The following is a 20,773-nucleotide window of genomic DNA, read 5'->3' on the forward strand; positions in this document are numbered from 1 at the left end:
ATTGGAATCAAGATGAATAATGCTCAAAATAGATAAAACGAAAATCGAAAATCAGAATTAACAATGGTGGGAATACATAGCCATACTTTTAGATATGCTACTTTGGATTTTTTAAAAAGAAAAATAAGAAATGGCTAGCCGAATTCGGGCCCACTTATCTAGATAGAAGACGCAAACATGTGATGAAAAAATTATACTTCCACGACCACCACACTTTAGAATCACTTCTAACATGCCTTGGTATTTATATTTTTTATGCATTGCTTAATTCTTCAATGTGGGATAACATTCTCCTATTTCCTTTTAATTTTTACTATGAGTCTAAACCCAAAAGTCATTTCCAATATATATATAGAGTTGGATTCTAGCAACATTTTTTCACTAAGTTCTTATCAAGCGAACAATTAGAATTCTCTCTATATATATTACAATCTTTTCGTGCTACTTACCTTACATATACTTGGATACAATTTTATTTTTGAAAAATGATCATGTACGACGACAAAAGCAAAAAGCAAAAATGAATTATGTTCAACTAAATATGTAAATATATACAACAAATGGAGTTATAACATAATATAAACTTTGAAGATATATATATAATTGAAAAGAGAAAAGTTGTGAATAGATGAAAATAATGGGAAAAGTTAGCTAACAAGTGACCTGACAACAATCATAGAAAAGGAGAGAATTTCAAATATTGTCACTATCACTCTCTCTATTCACAGATTGACAACAACACAACAAATTCTATCACCATGTGCAAATCTTTCACATCTTCCTTCTTAATTCCTTCTCCCTTCTCTCTCTCTTCTCTCTCCTTCCTTTTTTCACTCCCTTTGAGGAAAACTTTTGGTTCTTCAAAAAAAAAAAAAAAAAAATCAAAATACCAAACCCAAAAAAGAAAAATTAAAAAATTAAAAAATTAAAAATAAAATAAAAGAATTAAACCACTTTGCCAACTTTTCCCCCAAATCCAACTTTGATCATTATATCAAGACATGTTCTTTGCTCCTTCTAATTAAGGTTAACCCAAATTTTGCAGCAAAAAACTCATATTAGTTCCTCTTCTCTCTTTCTCTTTACTCTTTACTCTTCCAATGAATGAGTGGATGGACGATAGAGATCATAAGGCGCCCAAAGATGATCAACGGTGCAGGGCTTTCTAGAATCTAGCCTTAGCCATGGTTTCCCTTTGCCACTCCAATGGAGGAGGCTGATGGGACCAGGGTGGAGGCTCCTACATTTGCCTTCAAGGTTGTCACCTCCAAGACCGTGCTGGTTCCAGCGGTGATCGACGGCGCGTATGTCACCCGCAAGCACGAGCAGGAACGGCGGTAGAGAGCCAAGGTGGTATATTCGTCGCTGCTTTTGCACTGCCATCCACTCCTCCATCTTTTGCGTGAACTCACCGCTCCGCCATTTCTCGACGTCTACAACCATTACACCTGTGTTGAAGTAGCACGGTTGTCGCCTATCAAATGTCTTTGCTAGCTCCGGGTCCGACCAAAATTGGTCTGTAAAGTACTTTGTGAAGTTTGCATGACAATACTCCGGTGCTGCTAATACCTATGTATGGAAAACAACTTTGAGAGATGTTTAAGATACATTAGACCAGTCAAGCTCAACTAGTTAAAGTTAAGATGTTATAATCTCTCATGCAAATTAAAAACTGGAAACTCTTCATTTACTTTCATTCTCTTTTCAAAACTAAAATCATAATGATAAAATAATACGTATTATAGCTCATTTGAATATAGTTCAATCATAATATTCATATTATCAATCTTAAACTCAAAAATTGCATAAAATTTATACTATAAGTTATAGATCATTAAGTGAGCTTGTCTCATAAAAAAAATTGAAACGCACTTTTTTTCTTTTTAATGTAAGAAAGCCGATGGTTTCTTTTATCTTAATAATAATAATAATAATAATAATAATTTTCCAACAAAAGAGGCCAAAACCTCATAATCTGAAATCATCGGCAAGAAGTTGGATATTTTGGGTAAACACAAATAGATATTTGAAAACAAATTCTTTTTTTTTTTTTTCTCACTTTTCTCCCAAATATTTTCCAACTCTAATTTGAAAAAGAATAAATAGAATAAACGTGGATTAAAATATCCTAGCCTAAAGAACAAAAAAAAAAAAAACAAAAACAAAAACAAAAACAAAAGTTTTTAGAAAGATCAAAAAGAAAGAAAAAAAAACATAGACATGTAATAAAGAATTTGTTTAAAAATGGGTTAAATTACAAATTTCATCTCTATTGGTTTGAAGAATGTTAGAATATTTATTCTTATGGTTTTGAAAGTTCAAATTTAGTCTTTATATTTTGACGAAACCTAAAAAATAAGTCCTGTAATTTAATAAAATCCTCATAATTAGTTCTCTAGGATTTTATTTCCTATTATACGAATTAAAGTCTAATTACAAACATAGAAATTAAATTCTAACTTCCCAGACCATTTATAAACCAAATTTCCTATTAAAACAAAGAAAAACATTAATTTTAACCACAAAGGTGTTGTTAGGTTGCATCAAATTTGCAAACTTCCAGTTTAATACATTTTAACCATAAAATTATTCTAAATTATAAACTTTCAATTTCATCCATTTTGACTATGAACTATTAAGTTATATCAATTTAGATTTTAAACTTTCAATTTCACAAATTTTGATCTCAACTGCTCTCTCTCATCTAATTTCACTTTCAAGTTTTTGTTTGTCTTTTTTTAACCTTGATCATGCCATTATATCAATTTGGATTTTAAACTTTCAATTTCATCAATTTCACATCAATTTTTGTCTTGTTATGTGAAGGACAAAATTGATGAATTGATATTAGGTTTTGTGTCCTTACTTCATCAATTTTGGCATTGACATAACAAGACAAAAACTAATATAATATTGATGAAGTTAAAAGTTTAAAACCCAAATTGATATAATCACAGAGTCAAAAGAATACGACAAAAAAGTGGAAATTAGATGAAAGAGAGAGTAAAGTTCATGGATTAGGTTGGATTGGGTTGAAGAACTATTTAAAACCAACACAATTTTCATTATTTGATTTTTCATGAAGAAAAATAATATGTTGATATGTAAAAGAATTTGTTTAATTATTTTTACTTATTAAAATAAGATATGCAAATCAATTTTAATTATATTATGAAAAAATTATTACACTATTTGGGTTGTGTTAGTTCATGTTGACTCGATTTATTTTTGATTAACTCATGAACTAATTGAACATATAAAATTTTTATTTATTTGAACCCAATTCAACCGAATGAATTTTTAACCCAACCCAAATCATACGGATTGAGTTGGATTGATTGAATTTTTTAGATAATCGAATTTTTTTTTTCATGAAATCTAGATAAGAAGGAGAGAGGAAAAAAAAAGTAAAAATTTGGAATTTAGTGTTAAATGAAATTAAAGGTCATTTTCAATATATATTATATGTACCTTGTCTCCCAAATTCACTCCCCAAAGCTCAGCAACATCATCAACAACAACCAAATCGGAATCCAAATAAATAACTCTCTTAACCTCCGCCGGCAGTATCTCCGCCAAATAAATCCTCGCATAATTCAACGGTTGATCCAAAGCTTGACGAATCGATTTCGATATTTTCCCTCGAACACGACCGGCATCGAATCGATAAACCTTAAATTTCAAGTAAGGAAACGTAGCTTTTATACACGAGAACACATCCGCTTCAAATCTAGCCCACAAGAAATGAAATTCAACATTCTCCGGGCAAGTCGAATGCTGAAGAATCGACAAAACCGCGGCCATTGTTCCTCTAAGGTAATTCGAATCCAATGTCATAGCTACATGAATTTTCTCATCTTTATCACAGGAATCTCCGTTGCGAAACGCCGGAGCTTCGCGGAAGATCGGGACATCGGATGTAGGTTTTCGAATGATTCCTAAGCGGATTCCGGCGGAAGTGGCGGTGGCGGAGAGGAGGAGGAGAGACAGGAGGAGGCCGAGGAAAGAGATGGAGAAATGGAAGTGGCTGTTGTTGCTGTTGTTGAAGGAATTGGCCATTCCTGTCCTGTTTTGTTAAGGGAAAATTTGAAACAGGGGAAAGAAAGAAAGGGGGAAATTTTGGGGGAAATTGATTAAATCAAAGAAGAGAGAGAGAGAGAGTAATGGCAGCCATTGTTAGGCTGGTTTGAAGAAGGATAAGGAAGAAGAAGAAGTTAGGAATGAATGATGAGAAGGGATTAAAGAAAGGGAAAGAAGAAGGGTTGGTGGGATTTTGAGGAAGGGAAAATTCTTAGGAGAAAACTAATACCTATTTTTGAATATATATATATATATATATATATATATATATTTATATTTATTTATTTTCCCTCCTTTCTTGGTGTTTGAGGATATAATTTTGAATGGAGGGTATCTAGGCAGTTTTTAGATTTTTTTGTCTTGTCAAAATAGTCAACCACTCCTTCCCCTCTAATTTTTGACAATGATGTAAGAAGAAAATTGAGAGGATATATTGTTTGTCTCATAGGGTTTATTTTAAGTAAATTTTGGTTTTAGATGATGTTTGATTGTTTGCAGTGGGATCTTAAAGTAAAGAAAAACACATGTTCACCCTGTCACTACTGAAATTTGACCCACAAGCTATAGCATAGATTGATCCTCCATCATAATTTGAGTTCGTGAGATCTAACAAATATTATTGCAATGCTTGTTAGAGTATATTAACATGCAGTGGAGGAAAAATAGAATGAATAAACGCTCTAATCATACTTAACTTGAGTTTAAACATGCTTCAAAGTAACTTTTACAGAAGAGGGTTTGCTGAATACAATACCTTTGAAGTATCCTCTTCAAGTCCAGTTGAGTTCCACGTGAAAAGAGCTTCAATCTTTAAGTAGACAACCACCAAAATCTTCTCTACTATTCTCTTGCAAGGATTGTGTGATGGAAGCACTAAATTGAGCTAGAAGTATATAAGATTTGAAGAGGGAGGTTTCTCTGAGCATTCCAATTTACAGAGCCTTCACCATGCAAATTCATGGCTTTCATGAAGGGCAGCTCCTACTTCATGGAGAAAATGGAGAAGTGAATAAGGAAGTTCATTGCATAGTGGAGATCCACTTTGAAAAACAATTTTCAAAATGTTTTCCAAAGTTGATTTCCAAAATCATATTTTGTAAATTAAACTTATTTAATTTTATTTCTTATTTTTATAAAATTAATTCAATTAATTAATTTTAAAATAAAACTAATTAATTAAACTTTTTAATTAAAAAGAATTAATTAATATCAAATATTAAATTAATAAAAACCAATCCATCAAAATGAAATTAATATTATTCAATTAATATTTAAATCATAAACATCAATCATTTCTTCAATTTCGTTTAATTTCGATAAAATTAAATATTTTAATTGTATCAAATACAATACATAGAAATCCTGATTGAATTCGAACATTTCAAATTCTAAACCCTAATTTCAAATCTTATCAAGATTACTCAATTCACTAATCCAAATTACGAGCTAGTAGAGGGACCTTATTTACCTACAGATCATGAGCTCTAACGACTTGTAATTAATTGGTTAAACTTTTTAAACCGAATTAATCACTATTCGTTAACTACCAAGATATCTCACTATAGCTTGATAGTTGCACTCTCCTCACTGTAGACATATTTCTGTCCATTTTAATCATAATCGGTAAGTCAATCCTTCACAAGTCGTTCGTATTTACAGCTGGATCAAAGATTACCATTTTACCCCTATAAGCACATCTTGCTCCTTAAGCTCCCATTGATCTCCTATTGAACAATTGATTTATAGTCCAACTTATAAATTACAACTCTCTCTTCCATGAGAGGGCGTGGCCCCGCTGTTCAAGATAAGACATCAAAGTTTAAGAGAACAACCCATCTGCTAACCCTAAAACGGGTAGGAGTGAATTCCATATTGTCGAATTATGTCTCCAGCTATCTATTTGGTCTTATCCCCAAAATGGGAGACTTATTGAGCAGTGTTGTTGGACTACTCTCACCTATGCATATCAAAGGATAATCCCAAATAAACAAGAGTTCATAGTTAGCTCAGGATTAAGATTGAGTTACCCTAGGTCATTGAGTTTGAGATAGTCAGTTTTAATAGTAAACGATTTTTATAAAGACAAATGACTATTTCGAGGTCGATCTTATGCAAACTCATTGCATAGGATGCCCTCACTCACATGTCTCTACATGAATGGGTTTTGGATCACATCATTTATATCAACATACGAAACGGATTGCATCCATTAGTGTCACCAATATGAGGTACCCAATCTCATCTGTATACTTATAGATCATTTTGGCTACATACTAAAACTTAATCCATTTTTATGTCACCACATAAAGTTAAAGTATTCATGTTATAGTCATGGATTCGTTTATTGGATTTTTCATAGAAGGATGCAACATCAATAAAAAACTCACCAACATTTTATTGATAAATAGAATATGTTAGTAACATTTACGAACTGCGAGTTAGGCCATTCCCAACAATCTCCCACTTGGACTAACACTCCAGTGAGATAAATATATAAATATATAATGTTTACAATGTGAAATAAAGAGAGAAAAAATACAATAAACAAAATACTCTTCGACATTCTCCCACTTACCCTAGATTATGCTCATAGTCCTAGTCCAACCAGGTGACCTTCAAACACTTTAGTCGAGAGTTAGGAAGCACATATACTTCTAACTGCACAGAGAATCGGTATCGGATACGAATACGATGTGGATACGTCCAGATACATGGTAGATACATATCTGATACGTGATTTGAAGTATCCGATTTTTTGTTTTTATTTTTAATTTTCAGATACGCGTATCTGCTTCTAGATACGTGAAGGAGATACGTGGGTCAATTTTTTTTTTTTCAAATTTAAGCCCAACCACTTAAAAAGCCTAACCCACAACCCATTTTATTTTAGTGTATGTTTAGGAGTGATTTTGAAATCATCAAAAATCACTTTTTTTATTTTTAAAATCACTCGAAAACACACTTTTAATTACTCAAAATTAATTTAGTTTTCAATTTTACACTTTTAAATGCAATTTTCATATAGTCAAAATTAGTTTTGAAGGATTAAACATGTTTCACGGTGATTTTGAAAATAACAAAAGTGATTTCAACCATTTTAAAATCACTTCCAAACATAAAAGTCCACTTAAATTGAGCAATCCAAAACAAAAACAAATTAAAAATGATAAAAACATAAAAATTTGAAAAAAAAAATCGAAACGTAATTAAATCTTTATTCTTCCCTTCTTTCACTATTTAAATCATGATTCACACCCCCTTCATCCTCAACTTCATTCTTCCATCTTCATCTTCTACTTCTTTTCTACCGTCTACTCTAGTCTTTCAACAATCACTCGACGTTACTGGATTTTTTGGATTTTTTTTTTCAAGTTTTCACTCTCTTCTTGAATCTACTTTAATCTAACTTTAAAATAAGTATTATAACATATGCATTCTATTTTATATATATATATATATATATATATATATACATATATATAATGTATCTTTAATGTATTCGTATCTTATTTTTTTAGAAATTAACGTATCATCGTATCGTATCGAATCCATATCATGATCCGTATCTGTGTTTGTGCTTCTTAGGCCGAGAGGACTTTCATAAATGGATCAACAATGTTGTCTTTTGAGGCTATCTGTGTGACTATCACGTCTCTTTGGTATACAATCTCTCTGATGAGATGATACTTTCTTTCGATATGTTTTCCTCATTTGTGACTTCTAGGTTCCTTGGAATTAGCAACTGCATCACTATTTTCACAATACATAGTAATAGGTAGGTGCATATTTGGAACGACTTACAAATTTGTCATGAACTTGCGGAGCCACACTACTTCTTTAGCTACTTCGCATGTAGTTACATATTCCGCTTCCATCATGGAGTCAGCTATACAACTTTGTTTAATGCTACTCCACATTGTAGTTCCTCCACTAAAAGTGAAAATCGATCTTGAGTTAAATTTCCTGGAATCTACGTCAGTCTAAAAATCAGAATCAGTGTATCTTGTAAGGATCAAATCTTTAGGTCCATACACAAGCATATAGTTTCTTGTTCTTCTGAGATACTTGAGGATATTTTTGAAATTCGTTCAATGACTGTGGTCCGGGTTAGATTGGAACCTGCTGACGATTGCAACTACATAGCATATGTCAGGACGTGTATACAACATAGCGTACATCATACTCCCAACTGCTAATGCATATGAAATTCTTTTCATTTCCTCAACTTCTTAAGTTGTCTTAGGAGATTGTTGCTTTGACAAATGAATTTCATGTCTAAAAGGTAATATACCCTTTTTGGAATTTTGCATGTTATATCTGGACAAAATTTTATCAATATAAGATGCTTGAGAAAGTGTTAAGGTTCTATTCTTTCGATTTTAAAAAATCTGAATCCCAAGAACATATTGAGCATCTCCCAAATATTTCATTTAGAATTGTGATGTTAACCATCTCTTTACGTCAGCAAGGTAACTTGTCTCATTCATAATGAGCAAGATATTGATAACTTGTAGAAATATAAGTTATTTATACCATCTTATTTAGATTATGCGGCAAAAAGAAGGAAAAAGTTGTGTCGAACATATAGAAATTGGCTTAGAAACGCAAAAGTTGTAAAGTGTCGGAAGCACACCTGCTAACCCCATTGCGATGGCAAAATGGAATGTCTAAGTCTTTGTTTTATAGGAAACAGGTCACTGTATGTGACAATCACTCAAGAGCAAAAAATAACAACGCAATTGCAGTGAATGCAACGATTGATCATTGAAGGAAAGATCAACGCATTTGCACCGCATGTGGCAATCGATCCTGGATAAAAAGATCAACGCATTTGCACCACATGTGGCGATCGATCATAGATGAAAAGAGCGACACATTCGTGGGGATTTTTGAAATTGTACAGCTTTTCTGTTGTATGATCTGACAAATTGAATGTGGAGCAGAGCGGATGTTTCCACCAAGCCATGGCAGGAAAAGCAGCTTTTCAGAGCGGGACCACTAACGAAGGAGGTGCCAAGGTCTATAAACAACTACATCAATTTCAAAGAAAGTAGGCTGGTCTGAAGAGACAACTTAGAGAAAATCCAAGAGAAAGACGAGACAAGACCAAAAAGTAAGTCTCGGGAACAATAAGTTCATTCACATTCCCGAAGAGAAGCTCTGTGCAGAGATCACTTCTACCTGGAAAACAAGCCTAAGAAGGAAGTTCTCCACCACATTCCTCCTACACACCGACAAGCAAATCGTCTCTGATCGGGATCCGTGTCAAGACATTGACACGCTTTCCTTATTTGTTCTCACTTTCTATTCATCAACTGTGTTCATTTCTAATCTTTCATCCATCCATCTGTAACAAACGTTTATCTTTAGATTTTAATATCATTATCATATTCATCGTCATTTCTCTGTTCTCCACCATATATTCATCGTCCATCTCTCTTATCATGTGTAACTAATCCCCAGGGTAAGGGGGAAGGATTAAACGAGTAAGTTAATCCATGTTGAAGAAATTAACTAAGTTTAGCTAACGCATGCTCAACGACATCTTCACTTGTGAAAGCAAAAGTGAAGATGTCAATCCACTTCTCGAAAGAAAATTGGAAGAATGTGTTAACTAAAGCAAGAAGTATTTCCAGAGATGAAAACAACCTTGTGTTCACAACGTTCATCCTTGATTCACCATAGACATATGGGAACGCGGCCGATCACTGAGAGGTGTAAGCCAAGGGAAAGCGGAACCTTAGTTGCGTCCTCAACAGGATTGACGAACTTGCGATGTCCTTTCCCCCAACTCATTCTCTTTCTGACACATTTCACAAGACTTGCCACCGCATTCCATCAGATACTTACACATCTTCACAGACAATCCTCTATTTGTTTATTTATTTATTTATCACTGCAATTTATTTTATCACCACATTTTATTTTATTATCGCAATTTATTTTATCATCGCTTTTTATTTTAACATTGCGTTTTATTTTAACATCGTATTTTACTTATCACCGCATTCTACTTTTCCCATACAATTCATTATTATTTTGTTATCGGTCGCATATATCACATTATGTCGCATTGATCATTGCAATCCCCATGTTCGACCTCAGATCACTCTGAGAAACTTGCGTTGGAATTATACTTGGTTCCAGTGCAAGAAAACTTGTGACACGCACGTACTACACGAACACATACTACGAACGCATATCAGCAGCATCACATACATTATTTTAGACGTAGTATCGCATTTATTATCGAGAGCACATACACATCATCCACACGTCATCATCTACATCACCACTTCACCATCCATCCATCTTTCCATCCTTTTGCGGTGACATTACATTCGTTTCGTCCCCCGCAATTAAAATCCATTCAACAAGTTTTTGAGCAATTAAATTTCAATCGAACAGATATCATCAACAAAAAGGACCAAGAATGCTACAGTTTTGTTGACTATCTTCTTGTATATACAAGGTTCATCAACATTCTGTTCAAAGCCATAAGATTTGATCGCAGTGTCAAATCTTATATTCCAGGATCTAGAAGCTTGTTTCAACCCATAAATGGATCTCTTAAGCTTACAAACCTTTTGTTCTTGACCTGTTTAATGAACCCTTCTGGTTGAGACATAAAAATACTTTCGTCAAGATGGCCATTTAAAAAGGTTGTCTTGACATCTATTTTCCATATCTTATAGTCATAATATGCAGTAATGTATAAGAATATTCTTATTGATTTTATCATGGCAACAAGAGAGAAGGTTTCTTCATAGTCAATCCCCTCTCTTTGGGTAAAAACTTTTGTCACGAGTCTGGCTTTATAGGTTTGTACCTTGCCAGTTTGGTCTCTTTTCCTCTTGTAGATGCATTTACTATTGGGGTTAATACCCTGAACTCTCGTTGGGTCCTGTAGTTTGTAAACACTGTATTGAACAAACACTTATGATGTAATAATATATGATATTTTTTTCACTATTATCTATGAAACATGAGATGTTTTATTTGCTTTACCACAAACCAATAAACTAAGATCCTTGGTTGTCGTTGTAATTTAAGCATGTATGTGGAGACATACAGGTGGATCATGTCTTAAGTGATAATCAAAATGGTATGTAGTATATGGATATAGGAGGGAAACCTTATCCTAGTGACGCTATGGATGTGGTCCACTTTGTAGAATAGTTACAAGTGTTGTGACTTGCTAAGATGGTCTGATCCTGATCATTCATGTGGAGACATGTGAGCGGAGAATTCCTATACAAAGGAGTTTATATAAGATTGGACCACGAAGTGTTATAGTCTTGTTATATAACACCGTTCATGACAGAGACTTTACTTTACTAGAATGACCATAGGTAACATGACCTCAATCTTGAGTGAGTTGGGAACTTCTACTTTTGAGGGCAATCCTTTGATTTGCATGGGTGCGAGTGGCTAGATTGCCGACTCAAACCTACCACTTTGGGGATTCTTCTGATTTAAGAGCTGGGAACTCAGCTACACAAGATGGAATTCACTCTTTCCCTGAAGCAGAGGTAAGTAGATAGATTACTCCCTTAAGGGTTGATTCTAAGGCTTGAACGATGTGGCGCCACACACCTTCTCATGGCCCGAGAGGTGTCCACACATAGTAGGACTATGTTGTATTGTTCATTAGAGGGACCAGTGATACTTAAGAAGTTAGATGTAACTATAGGGGCAAAACGATAAATTGGCCCAACTGTACTTAGGAGCATCTATGAAGCGTTATTGTACTGTTAATTGGTTATATCCGATGGACATAGAAATATATTTATGGTGAGAAGAGTGCAGCTATCGGTCTTTAGTGGAATGCCTAGTAGTTAACGAATGGTGGATCTCGTGGCTAAAAAGTTAAGTCAGCTATTCACGTACCATTGGAGCTTCGAGCCACAGGTTCATAAGGCCCCCTTGGTAGCTCAATGGGTTCAAGTTGAGAATCAGTTTTTGGGTCAGTTTGAATGTTCAAATTGACAAGAGGGAGTTCGATTATATATGATATGATTGAACTAGTCAATTATATATGATATAGTTGACATGATGTATGAGATACATTAATTGGAGAAAAAGGATATAAATATGATTTATATCTAGTGGAGGAAAAAAGGACTATGGTTCATATATTGCATATGATGTGATATTAAACCATAGGTTATAAATATAATATAATTATATTTATTTTTTAATTAAAGAATTATAAGATAATTGTTGGCGGTTTTTTCTCTGTAACTGAATGAGATAGTGGGAGGTTGCAATCAGTTTTCGTAACTGAAGGATAAAATGAAAATAGTTTTCATTTTGTAAGGTGATCAGATAATCGCTTCATGATTGAGTACACTACCCATCGCCTACCAAACGAGAGCATACACGATAGCTCAAAGTTTACTAAACGATCGTGTACACGCATGCTTTACTTAAACGATCGCATAGTCTTTACTAAACGATCGCACACCCGAGCGATATTATTCGATGATTGTCTAAACGATCAGACCCTTTTTACTACACGATTGTGCACCTGTTACTAAACGATCAAGCACTTGTCTATGCGATAGACTTCAGATATCCCCCACTTACTTGGTCATGGGGTAAACAATCGTTGTTTCCTCCTCCCCTCTACCAAATCCAACAGAGCCCATACCTCCTGGATTCTCACTCCGAGAATACCAAGGTTTCCAAGTGGTTGTGTCTTCCGTTCTGCCTGTTCGTGAGATGTCCGTTCGGTGGTAGACGATAGCGAGATTTGGTGGATGATAGCTTGACGATCTCAACGACAACGAGAGTTACTGATTTGACAAGAGCGAGATTTAAAGAGAAGAAAAGTTCTTCAATTGGTATATCTCTTGCTTCTTTATTGTTTAAGTTTCAAAGCATGTCAAAATTTGTCGTTGAATGTATAACTTGTATGTTTGTTTGTGAATGCGATATTTCTGTCACAATGAATTTGGAACGATCTTGCTTCTGCTCATAGGTACTCTTTGATAAGAGTTCCTTCATTTACATCCTATAGATTTAACCTTATGTGGTTGATCTACAAGATTCTAGGCAGAATTGAAGTATATACAATCCATTTCTACATTCTTGGTTTTTATTCATTGTTTCATATCAACATCTTCCATTTCCTGTTTAAAGGTTAATGGATCCTCTAGACCATCATCAAGTGTGATGTCTTGGATTTTTGTTAAACTCATGTAGCGTCCAGGTTAACGAATAATCCTCTCACTACGTTAAGGCATTCTTAACTCTTGAGATGAATGTGATGGAGAAACAACCATTATTGATGGACCAGCTTCATCAACAACTTTTGTTGACTTATCTTTAGTATCTTGGTCATTTCTTTCAATATTAGTTTATTGCGAGGTTGATGACTTCTAATATGATCCTCTTCCATGAATGTAGCATTTGTCGAAACAAATACTTTATCTTCTTGGGGATTATAAAACAATCCTCCTTTTGTTTCTTTTGGGTATCCAACAAAGAGACATAACTTCGAATGTCGTTACAATTTCTTAGGGTTTTGTACCGACACGTGTGTCAGACATCCTCAAACCCAAAAGTAGTGTAAACTACCTTTACGTCCTTTCCATAACTCATACGATGTTTTAGGAGCATTTTTTTAGGGAACCATGTTCAGAATATATACTGCAGTCTGTACTGCATACACCCAAAAGGATTGAGATAACTAAGCAAAACTCATCATGGATCGAACTATGTCTAACAAGGTTCAGTTTCTCCTTTCTGCAACATCGTTCTGTTGTGGTGTTCCAGGTGATGTGAGTTGGGATTGAATTCTATAATCTACCAAATAGTTCTAGAGTTGTAAATCCATATACTCACCACCTCGATCTGATCGAAGTGTTTTAATTCTTTTACCTAATAAGTTTTCTATTTCCGTCTTGAACTCCTTGAACTTTTCAATAGTTTCAGACTTGTGACTTATTAAGTAAATATAGCGATATCTAGAATAGTCATCAATAAAACTGATAAAATATTCATATTTTCCTCGTGCTTTTACATTCATCGGACCACAAAGGTGGGAATGTATAAGTTCGAGGGGTTCTTTGGCATGAAACCTTTTCCAGTAAAAGATCTTTTAGTCATTTTTCCCTCAAGACATGATTCACAAGGAGGTAAAGAACTATCTTCTAACTGATTTAGATGACTCTTTTTAACTAATCCCTCAATCTTGTTGAGATTTATGTGACCCAGTCTGAGATGCCAAAGATAGGCGTTAGGAGAAATCTTATATTTTTTTTATTTTGGGCTTCAACCGTTTTAAACATCTCTATATTTAAAATGGTTTTTGCTTCAGTTGGTTTTAACACATGCAAGTTATTTTCAAGTCTAGCAGAACAAATATGAACACTAGAAGTAATGATTGCTTATGTTGAAAAAATATTTTCAAAATTAAAATTATATTGCTTTATAAAAACGGTAAATGCTTTTCCAAATGCATATATTGCTTATAGAATATTATTAACAATACAAGTAATGATTGCTTATATTGAAAGAAGCTTTTCAAATTTAAAATTAATTAAATCTTATTTAAGGTCAAATAGTCGCAAAAAAGATTAAATGAATTGGCCAGATTATTCATTGAAAATGATATATTAATGAACTTAGATTATCAAAATTTAATATATACTTTTGCATCTCAAAAAGAAAAAAAATATATTTTAGATAATATTTTCTCTATGATGGCCTCTCTATCAAAATTTTGCCTAAGGCCTCATATGATTTCCAACCTAAAGGAATCGAATTCCCGATGCGAAAGCGATTGATCGCCTTTGTGTCGGTGATTTTCTCTTTTTTTGAACAAAAGTTAAGAATAGAGAAAACAAAATACAAAGAGGATAAATAATAAACTGGTCCAAAATACAAAGAGGATAAATAATAAACTGGTCTAAGCATGCTTTTTAATTAATTACTAAGAGGAAAGGGAAGGATATACATACACTTGAAGAAAACCTACTACACATATTCCTCTCCTGGTGCTCATGAATGGTGAACTTCTATTCCTCATGAGCACAACAATGTCACAGGATCTTTTGGACACCACCATAAGTGATTTCCTCGCTATTCTCAAGGTGAAAATCAAAAAGGAGTTGTGGGCTCTTGTTGATATTTTTTTTAGGGAGAAAAGGATTATTTTAGAGAGTTTTCATAGGGGAAGAAGATGAATCTTGCAGAGAGTTTTCACGGTGCCAATAATGTGTACTCCCTTTTCCTTCTGTGTACTTGCATATGAGAGAGATGAAGGGAGTTATGACGTAAAGTAATTCCCAAGGGAGTCATTTTACATTTTAATTATATTAAAATAATATAATTAAAACAACCTTATATTATATCCCATATAATATAACCTAACTTTATATTCTATCATATAACCTATAGTTTTAATATGAATGATGTTCATATTAATTTTAACGTATAGTTTTTATATGAATCTCATTCATATAATTATTATTTAAATCATATTCAAATATTTATCTCTCTCATTAAACTTTTTATTATGATGTAACCATATACATTATATTAATTGCATCTCATACAATTAAGTCCCTTTAATTTGAACAATTCAAATTAATCCAAAATTAATTGATTCTCATTTAACCTTTATTGAGCTAGTAAGGGGACCTTATGGACCCACATATTAGAAGCTCCAATGATACGGGATTAACTAATTAAACTCTTTAATTAAATTAATCAACATTCATTAATAGTCGGTCACTCCACTAAAGACTGATAGTTGCACTCTTCATACTGTAGATATATTTCAGTATCCATTGAATATAACCAATCAATAGTAAGTTGGCCCTTCACAAATTGCTCGTAACTACATTTGAATCAAAATTATCGTTTTACTCTGTAGTAACATCTAACTCCTTAAGTACTATTGATTCCTTTAATGAACAATTAGTTATAGTCCAACTATAAACTAGACCCCTCTCTAGCTAGTGAAAGGGTAAGGTGTCTCATTGTTCAAGACTTGGAATCAACCCTTAAGGGAGCAATTAATAATCTACTTACCCTAATTACGGGAATGAGTGAATTCTATCTTGTGTAATTGTACTTCTAGCTCCCCACTCGAACGAATTCCAAAATGGTAGGAGTTCACAACTCAGTTAGGATTAAACCCAAGTCACCTATAGTCATCCTAGTTAAATATAGGTATCTTCAAGTAACAATGTTATAAAGAGAGATTAATCATTTCGTGATCCAATCTTAGACAAACTCTTACGGGATACCCCCATTCACATGTCTCCACATGAATGATCAGGATCAAATAATTTGTAACACTTTACATCAATTGTAACAATTACAAAGTGGGTCGTATATGTTGTGTTACCAGGATAAGGTACCCAACTTTATCCATATACTACAGACCGTTCAGGATATAACTTAACCATGATCCACTTATATATCACTACATACATGTATAAGCTACACTAAATAAGGGTTTTATTAGTTTATTGGTTTTGGGTTAATGAAGACTAAATGTGAAGTAAAATAACACTTTATTTTATTAAATAAATAATTCATTGTACAAATAATTTACAAACTACAAAACCACAAGATTTAGGGCATCAATTCCAACAATCTCCCACTTGTTCTAAAGCTAGTGGGGTGTACAAATACAAACCATAAACAAAGTACAGTAGACAAAATAATAAACTAGGGCATACATTATGCCCCCAGTAACACCTCCCACTTGCATTAGACTAGATGATGCATATCTCGTAAACCCAGATTCTCTACGTGACCCTTAAACACTTTAATCGTTAAAGCCTTTGTAAATGAATTAACAACATTGTGCTCCATAGCGATCTTCGTGACGATCATGTCTCCTCGATGCACAATCTCCTGGATGAGATAATATTTTCGCTCAATGTGCTTCCATCTCTTGTGGATTGTAGGCTCCTTGGAATTAATGAAACGCATCCTAAAAGTGCATTTTCTGGGCTTAGAATTTAGTTAGTTTTATGCTTAATTTGAGACCTTTGATGCTTTTATTGTTTATTTGTAGGAAATTGAGTAGTTGGATAAGAACAAGTAATTTTGAAAGATTAATGACCAAAATTCCCCCAATAAGGTCAAAGTTTTGACCTAGGGTAATGATCAATAGAGAAAAAAGAAAGAAAATGCAGAGATCGGAGGCAGGGCAACATTGAACGAGCATTGCAACGCTGCCCTATAATGCTGCAGACCCACATTTGGAAACGGGGTAACATCGCAACACTTGCAACGTTACGACGCTAGGATTAGAAGAGGCACGCTACGGATGATTTAACATCAGCATTGCAATGTTGCCTTGGAGCGTTGCAACGCTATGACTACTGCCTATATAAGTAGTTTATGGTCGAACTGATTAGGAGAGGTAATCTTAGGGCTCATTTGAGAGCATAATTCAATATTCTGGCGAGGCTTCCCTGGGGAATGTAATTTTGGACAGAGGCAGCATCTCAGAGCTTCAAAGGATCTAAAATTTGAAGAGTTTGTTGGGTTGCAATTCTAGATTCGAGGACAAGAGTCAAGAACACGGCTTGCAATTTCTTCCCTCTTTTATTTTCTGTTACTTTGTGTTTGGAAACCTCATGAATGGTCTATGTTTGTGTTGTAACCATGAGTGATTGATTTGTGTTTCTAGGGTCTTGATCTAGTTTTAACTAAATTGGTTTTTTCTTGGATTGCATTTATGCATAATTATTTTAGCATGTTTATTCTTAATGCTTTAATTGGCCATTGTTTGAATGTTCTTTACTTAATTTCTTGCTCGAGAAAGAGAGTGTTGGGTTAGATCTAGTGTGTTAAATTGTTAATCAAGTATGCATGAGAGTGATAGGAGATTAATAGAGATTGTTGATGGAAGAACTTATTGTTGTAGCTAATCAAGCGATAAAAGAGATTCGGGTCGATGGTTAATTATTAGAAAGAGTTGAGCTTGATAGAGGATACCTGGATAAAAAACTTCAAGGTCTATAATTTTCATGAAATCAGTCTAAGGTCAAAATAATTAATTTGGTTAATCTATTTAACAAAATCATACCCTAGAATATGTCTTTGTCTAGTTTCGCCCCAGTGTTGCCGTTTCTTGCTTTTTAAGATTAGATTAATTCTCATCACAGTCCGGTCCCCTAAATAAAATTAGAAGAATCTCTGAATAGCTAAAAGAGTCAAACCAATTCCTCAAAGGACGATACTCGATCTCTTAACCGTTTTACTATATTATAAGTTGACGGGTGCGCTTACGCCCCATCAAGTTTTTGGTACCGTTGTTGGGCAATTTTGTTTTGAGTTCTTTTAATATTTATGAGATTTGACTAACCTTAATTTAGGGTGTATATTTTTTTTTTGTTTTTTTATTTTATTTTGAGTCTTCTCTTGTGTGATTGCTTGTGGTGTTTGCTTTACCATGTCTTATTATAATTTTGGGTAGCCTTATGGGTTTTACCAACCTAATTTAGGTCCACCACCACCATTAATGTTTTTCAACCATCTTCATATCCCATCAGTTACCCTTCTCATGACTATAGGAGTTTTTATGTTTATCCAACCCTAGTAGAGGAGAAACGTTCTTTAAAGGACCAGTTAAAAGAGTTAGAGTCCCAATTTCGGAGGTTTTGTATGGAAGAAAGAAGGATGGTGGATAGGATAGAAGCTCAATTGGTAGGGAATGAGGTAGCCCTGAAACGTTTAGGAGATCAACTTAGTCTGATGGTTGATGCATTTATAGCCTTTTATGGGAAGAATATTTCTAATGCCACCGAGGTAAAGAGGTCCGATATTGTAGATTCTAATGATGGGGATGAGTTGGAAGCATTAGAGTCATATCAGTAGTCGGTTAATGAGATTGAGAGAGAAGATGAGCCTAATTTAGATAAGGAAGTTTAAGTGATTAAGGTTGAGGTTGAGAAGCCTTATGTTGCATCACTTGAGAGTCTTCTTACCATTGATCTTCCTCTCCCATATTCTTATGAGCCTTGCAGTTTGAGTCTACTTTTAATTTTCAGTCTTTTTATTTTCCAAAAATTAAAAATACCAAAACTAATTTTCTGCTTTTAGATACCCAGGAAAAGATGGAAAGCCTACAAGACTTTGTAGGTTATATTGATTCGAGCAAGAAGGAGCCTGAAAAATGAGAGAATTTTTATGTACCTTGATAGACAGTCTCCCATGTTGTCTAGCTTGGACGTTAAACTCAGCGCTTCTTGGGAGGCAACCCAAGCTTTTATTTTCTTTTTGTTGTTTTAGTTTATTTTATTATTTTATTATTTTTATTTTTAGTTCCGTACTCATGGTTTGAACTCTTATCTTTTTCTGGTCCAGGTTTTACAGGAGTCCTCAAATTAAAGCATGGTTTGCAAACCTGACACACATGAATTACTTCACTGATCAAGCCAGTTTCGCTCACTCCTATGCTTTATTTTATTGCATTGAGGACAATGCATGTTTCTAAGTTTAGAGTGGGGGACATATTGCATACTGTTGCTTGTCTGGTTTTTTTTTATCCTGCTATGCATGCTACTTAGAAAAATTGTATTATGCATGGTTATTGACCAAATATTTTGAGTGGCTGAATTTTAAGGAGAATTGTTTTTTGAATTGAAAAGATGATCTTGTGCTTTATTTGTGAAATTTGCTGAGGATGTAGTGATTATGATTGCCCATGAGTTATTCTAAATTTGCATGTTAGATGATCTGCTATGGAAATAGGATGGCATACACTTGAATTAAATTATCCTTAAGTCCCTCTTTAAGTCTCCCATAGCATGAGCACGTAGTTACTTTAATTTCAAAAATTTAACTAAAAATAGGATTGGGTTGAGTATATTTGTTTGTCACCTCGAAAAGTCCCATCAGTTAAAGAGTTGATGTGCATGATAGTTTGTAATGTTAGACTAAGAGGAAAAGAAAAGAATATTATTGTTGTCTTTAAGAAAAAAAATAGAGTATACTCATGTACTTAAAAGAAATATCTTTTTATTGTTTAAACTTGTAATGTGTATGCATGGATAGGGGTAAAAAGAGTTGCCTTTGCTGTGATTAGTTAGGACACCTGAGAATTAACTAAGTACGGTTCCCTACAGTGGATGTGTGAAAGCTAGTGCCCCTCTGTAAAATGATGGAAGTTTAGGGCCTTTTTGTTTTAAGAAAAAATAAAAATAAAAGCAAGGCACCTTAGTGGACATATTAATTTTTTGAATTTGTGGATGCTTAATGATTGGTGCATGAGTCAAAGTAGGGGGAAACTGGAGAAGCTCTCTTGAACCTAACTTTAGTTCTTGTGTTTTGAATTAAATTTGACTTGCGCGCACATACATGGGAGATGATGAGATTTGGCCTTGAAATCTTTTAATGTTAGGATGTGTTTGAAAGTTTCTACTAATGGATCTAATATGCTTATTCTGAATGATGAGGTTTTGAGTTACTTATATGCTTGTCTAAATTTCATTATAGTCTTGTTCTTTCTTTGCTCAGGACTAACAAAATTCTAAGTTTGGAGTGGTGAAACGCATCCCAAAAGTGTGTTTTCTGGGTTTAGAATTTAGTTAGTTTTATGCTTAATTTGAGATCTTTGATGCTTTTATTGTTTATTGGTAGGAAATCGAGCAATTGGATGAGAACAAGCAATTTTGGAAGGTTAATGACCAAAATACACCTAGAAAGGTCAAAGTTTTGA

At 33.8% G+C, this 20,773-nt stretch overlaps 1 protein-coding gene across 1 annotated transcript; it reads right to left on the bottom strand.

The window, feature by feature from the left end:
- Window positions 1-554: 554 nt before the first annotated feature.
- On the bottom strand, window positions 555-4,251 carry GATL4 (galacturonosyltransferase-like 4). The gene is made up of 2 exons (XM_039043866.2): window positions 3,472-4,251; window positions 555-1,569 (listed from the first exon to the last, which is right to left on the bottom strand). Exons 1-2 carry the CDS (start codon window positions 4,057-4,059, stop codon window positions 1,090-1,092), a joined length of 1,068 nt encoding a protein of 355 aa, XP_038899794.1. The 5' UTR covers window positions 4,060-4,251; the 3' UTR covers window positions 555-1,089.
- Window positions 4,252-20,773: the final 16,522 nt, after the last annotated feature.

This window comes from Benincasa hispida, chromosome 9 (assembly GCF_027475165.1).
Source record: "Benincasa hispida cultivar pf3 chromosome 9, pf3_genome.v1.1, whole genome shotgun sequence".
Lineage (NCBI taxonomy): Eukaryota > Viridiplantae > Streptophyta > Magnoliopsida > Cucurbitales > Cucurbitaceae > Benincasa > Benincasa hispida.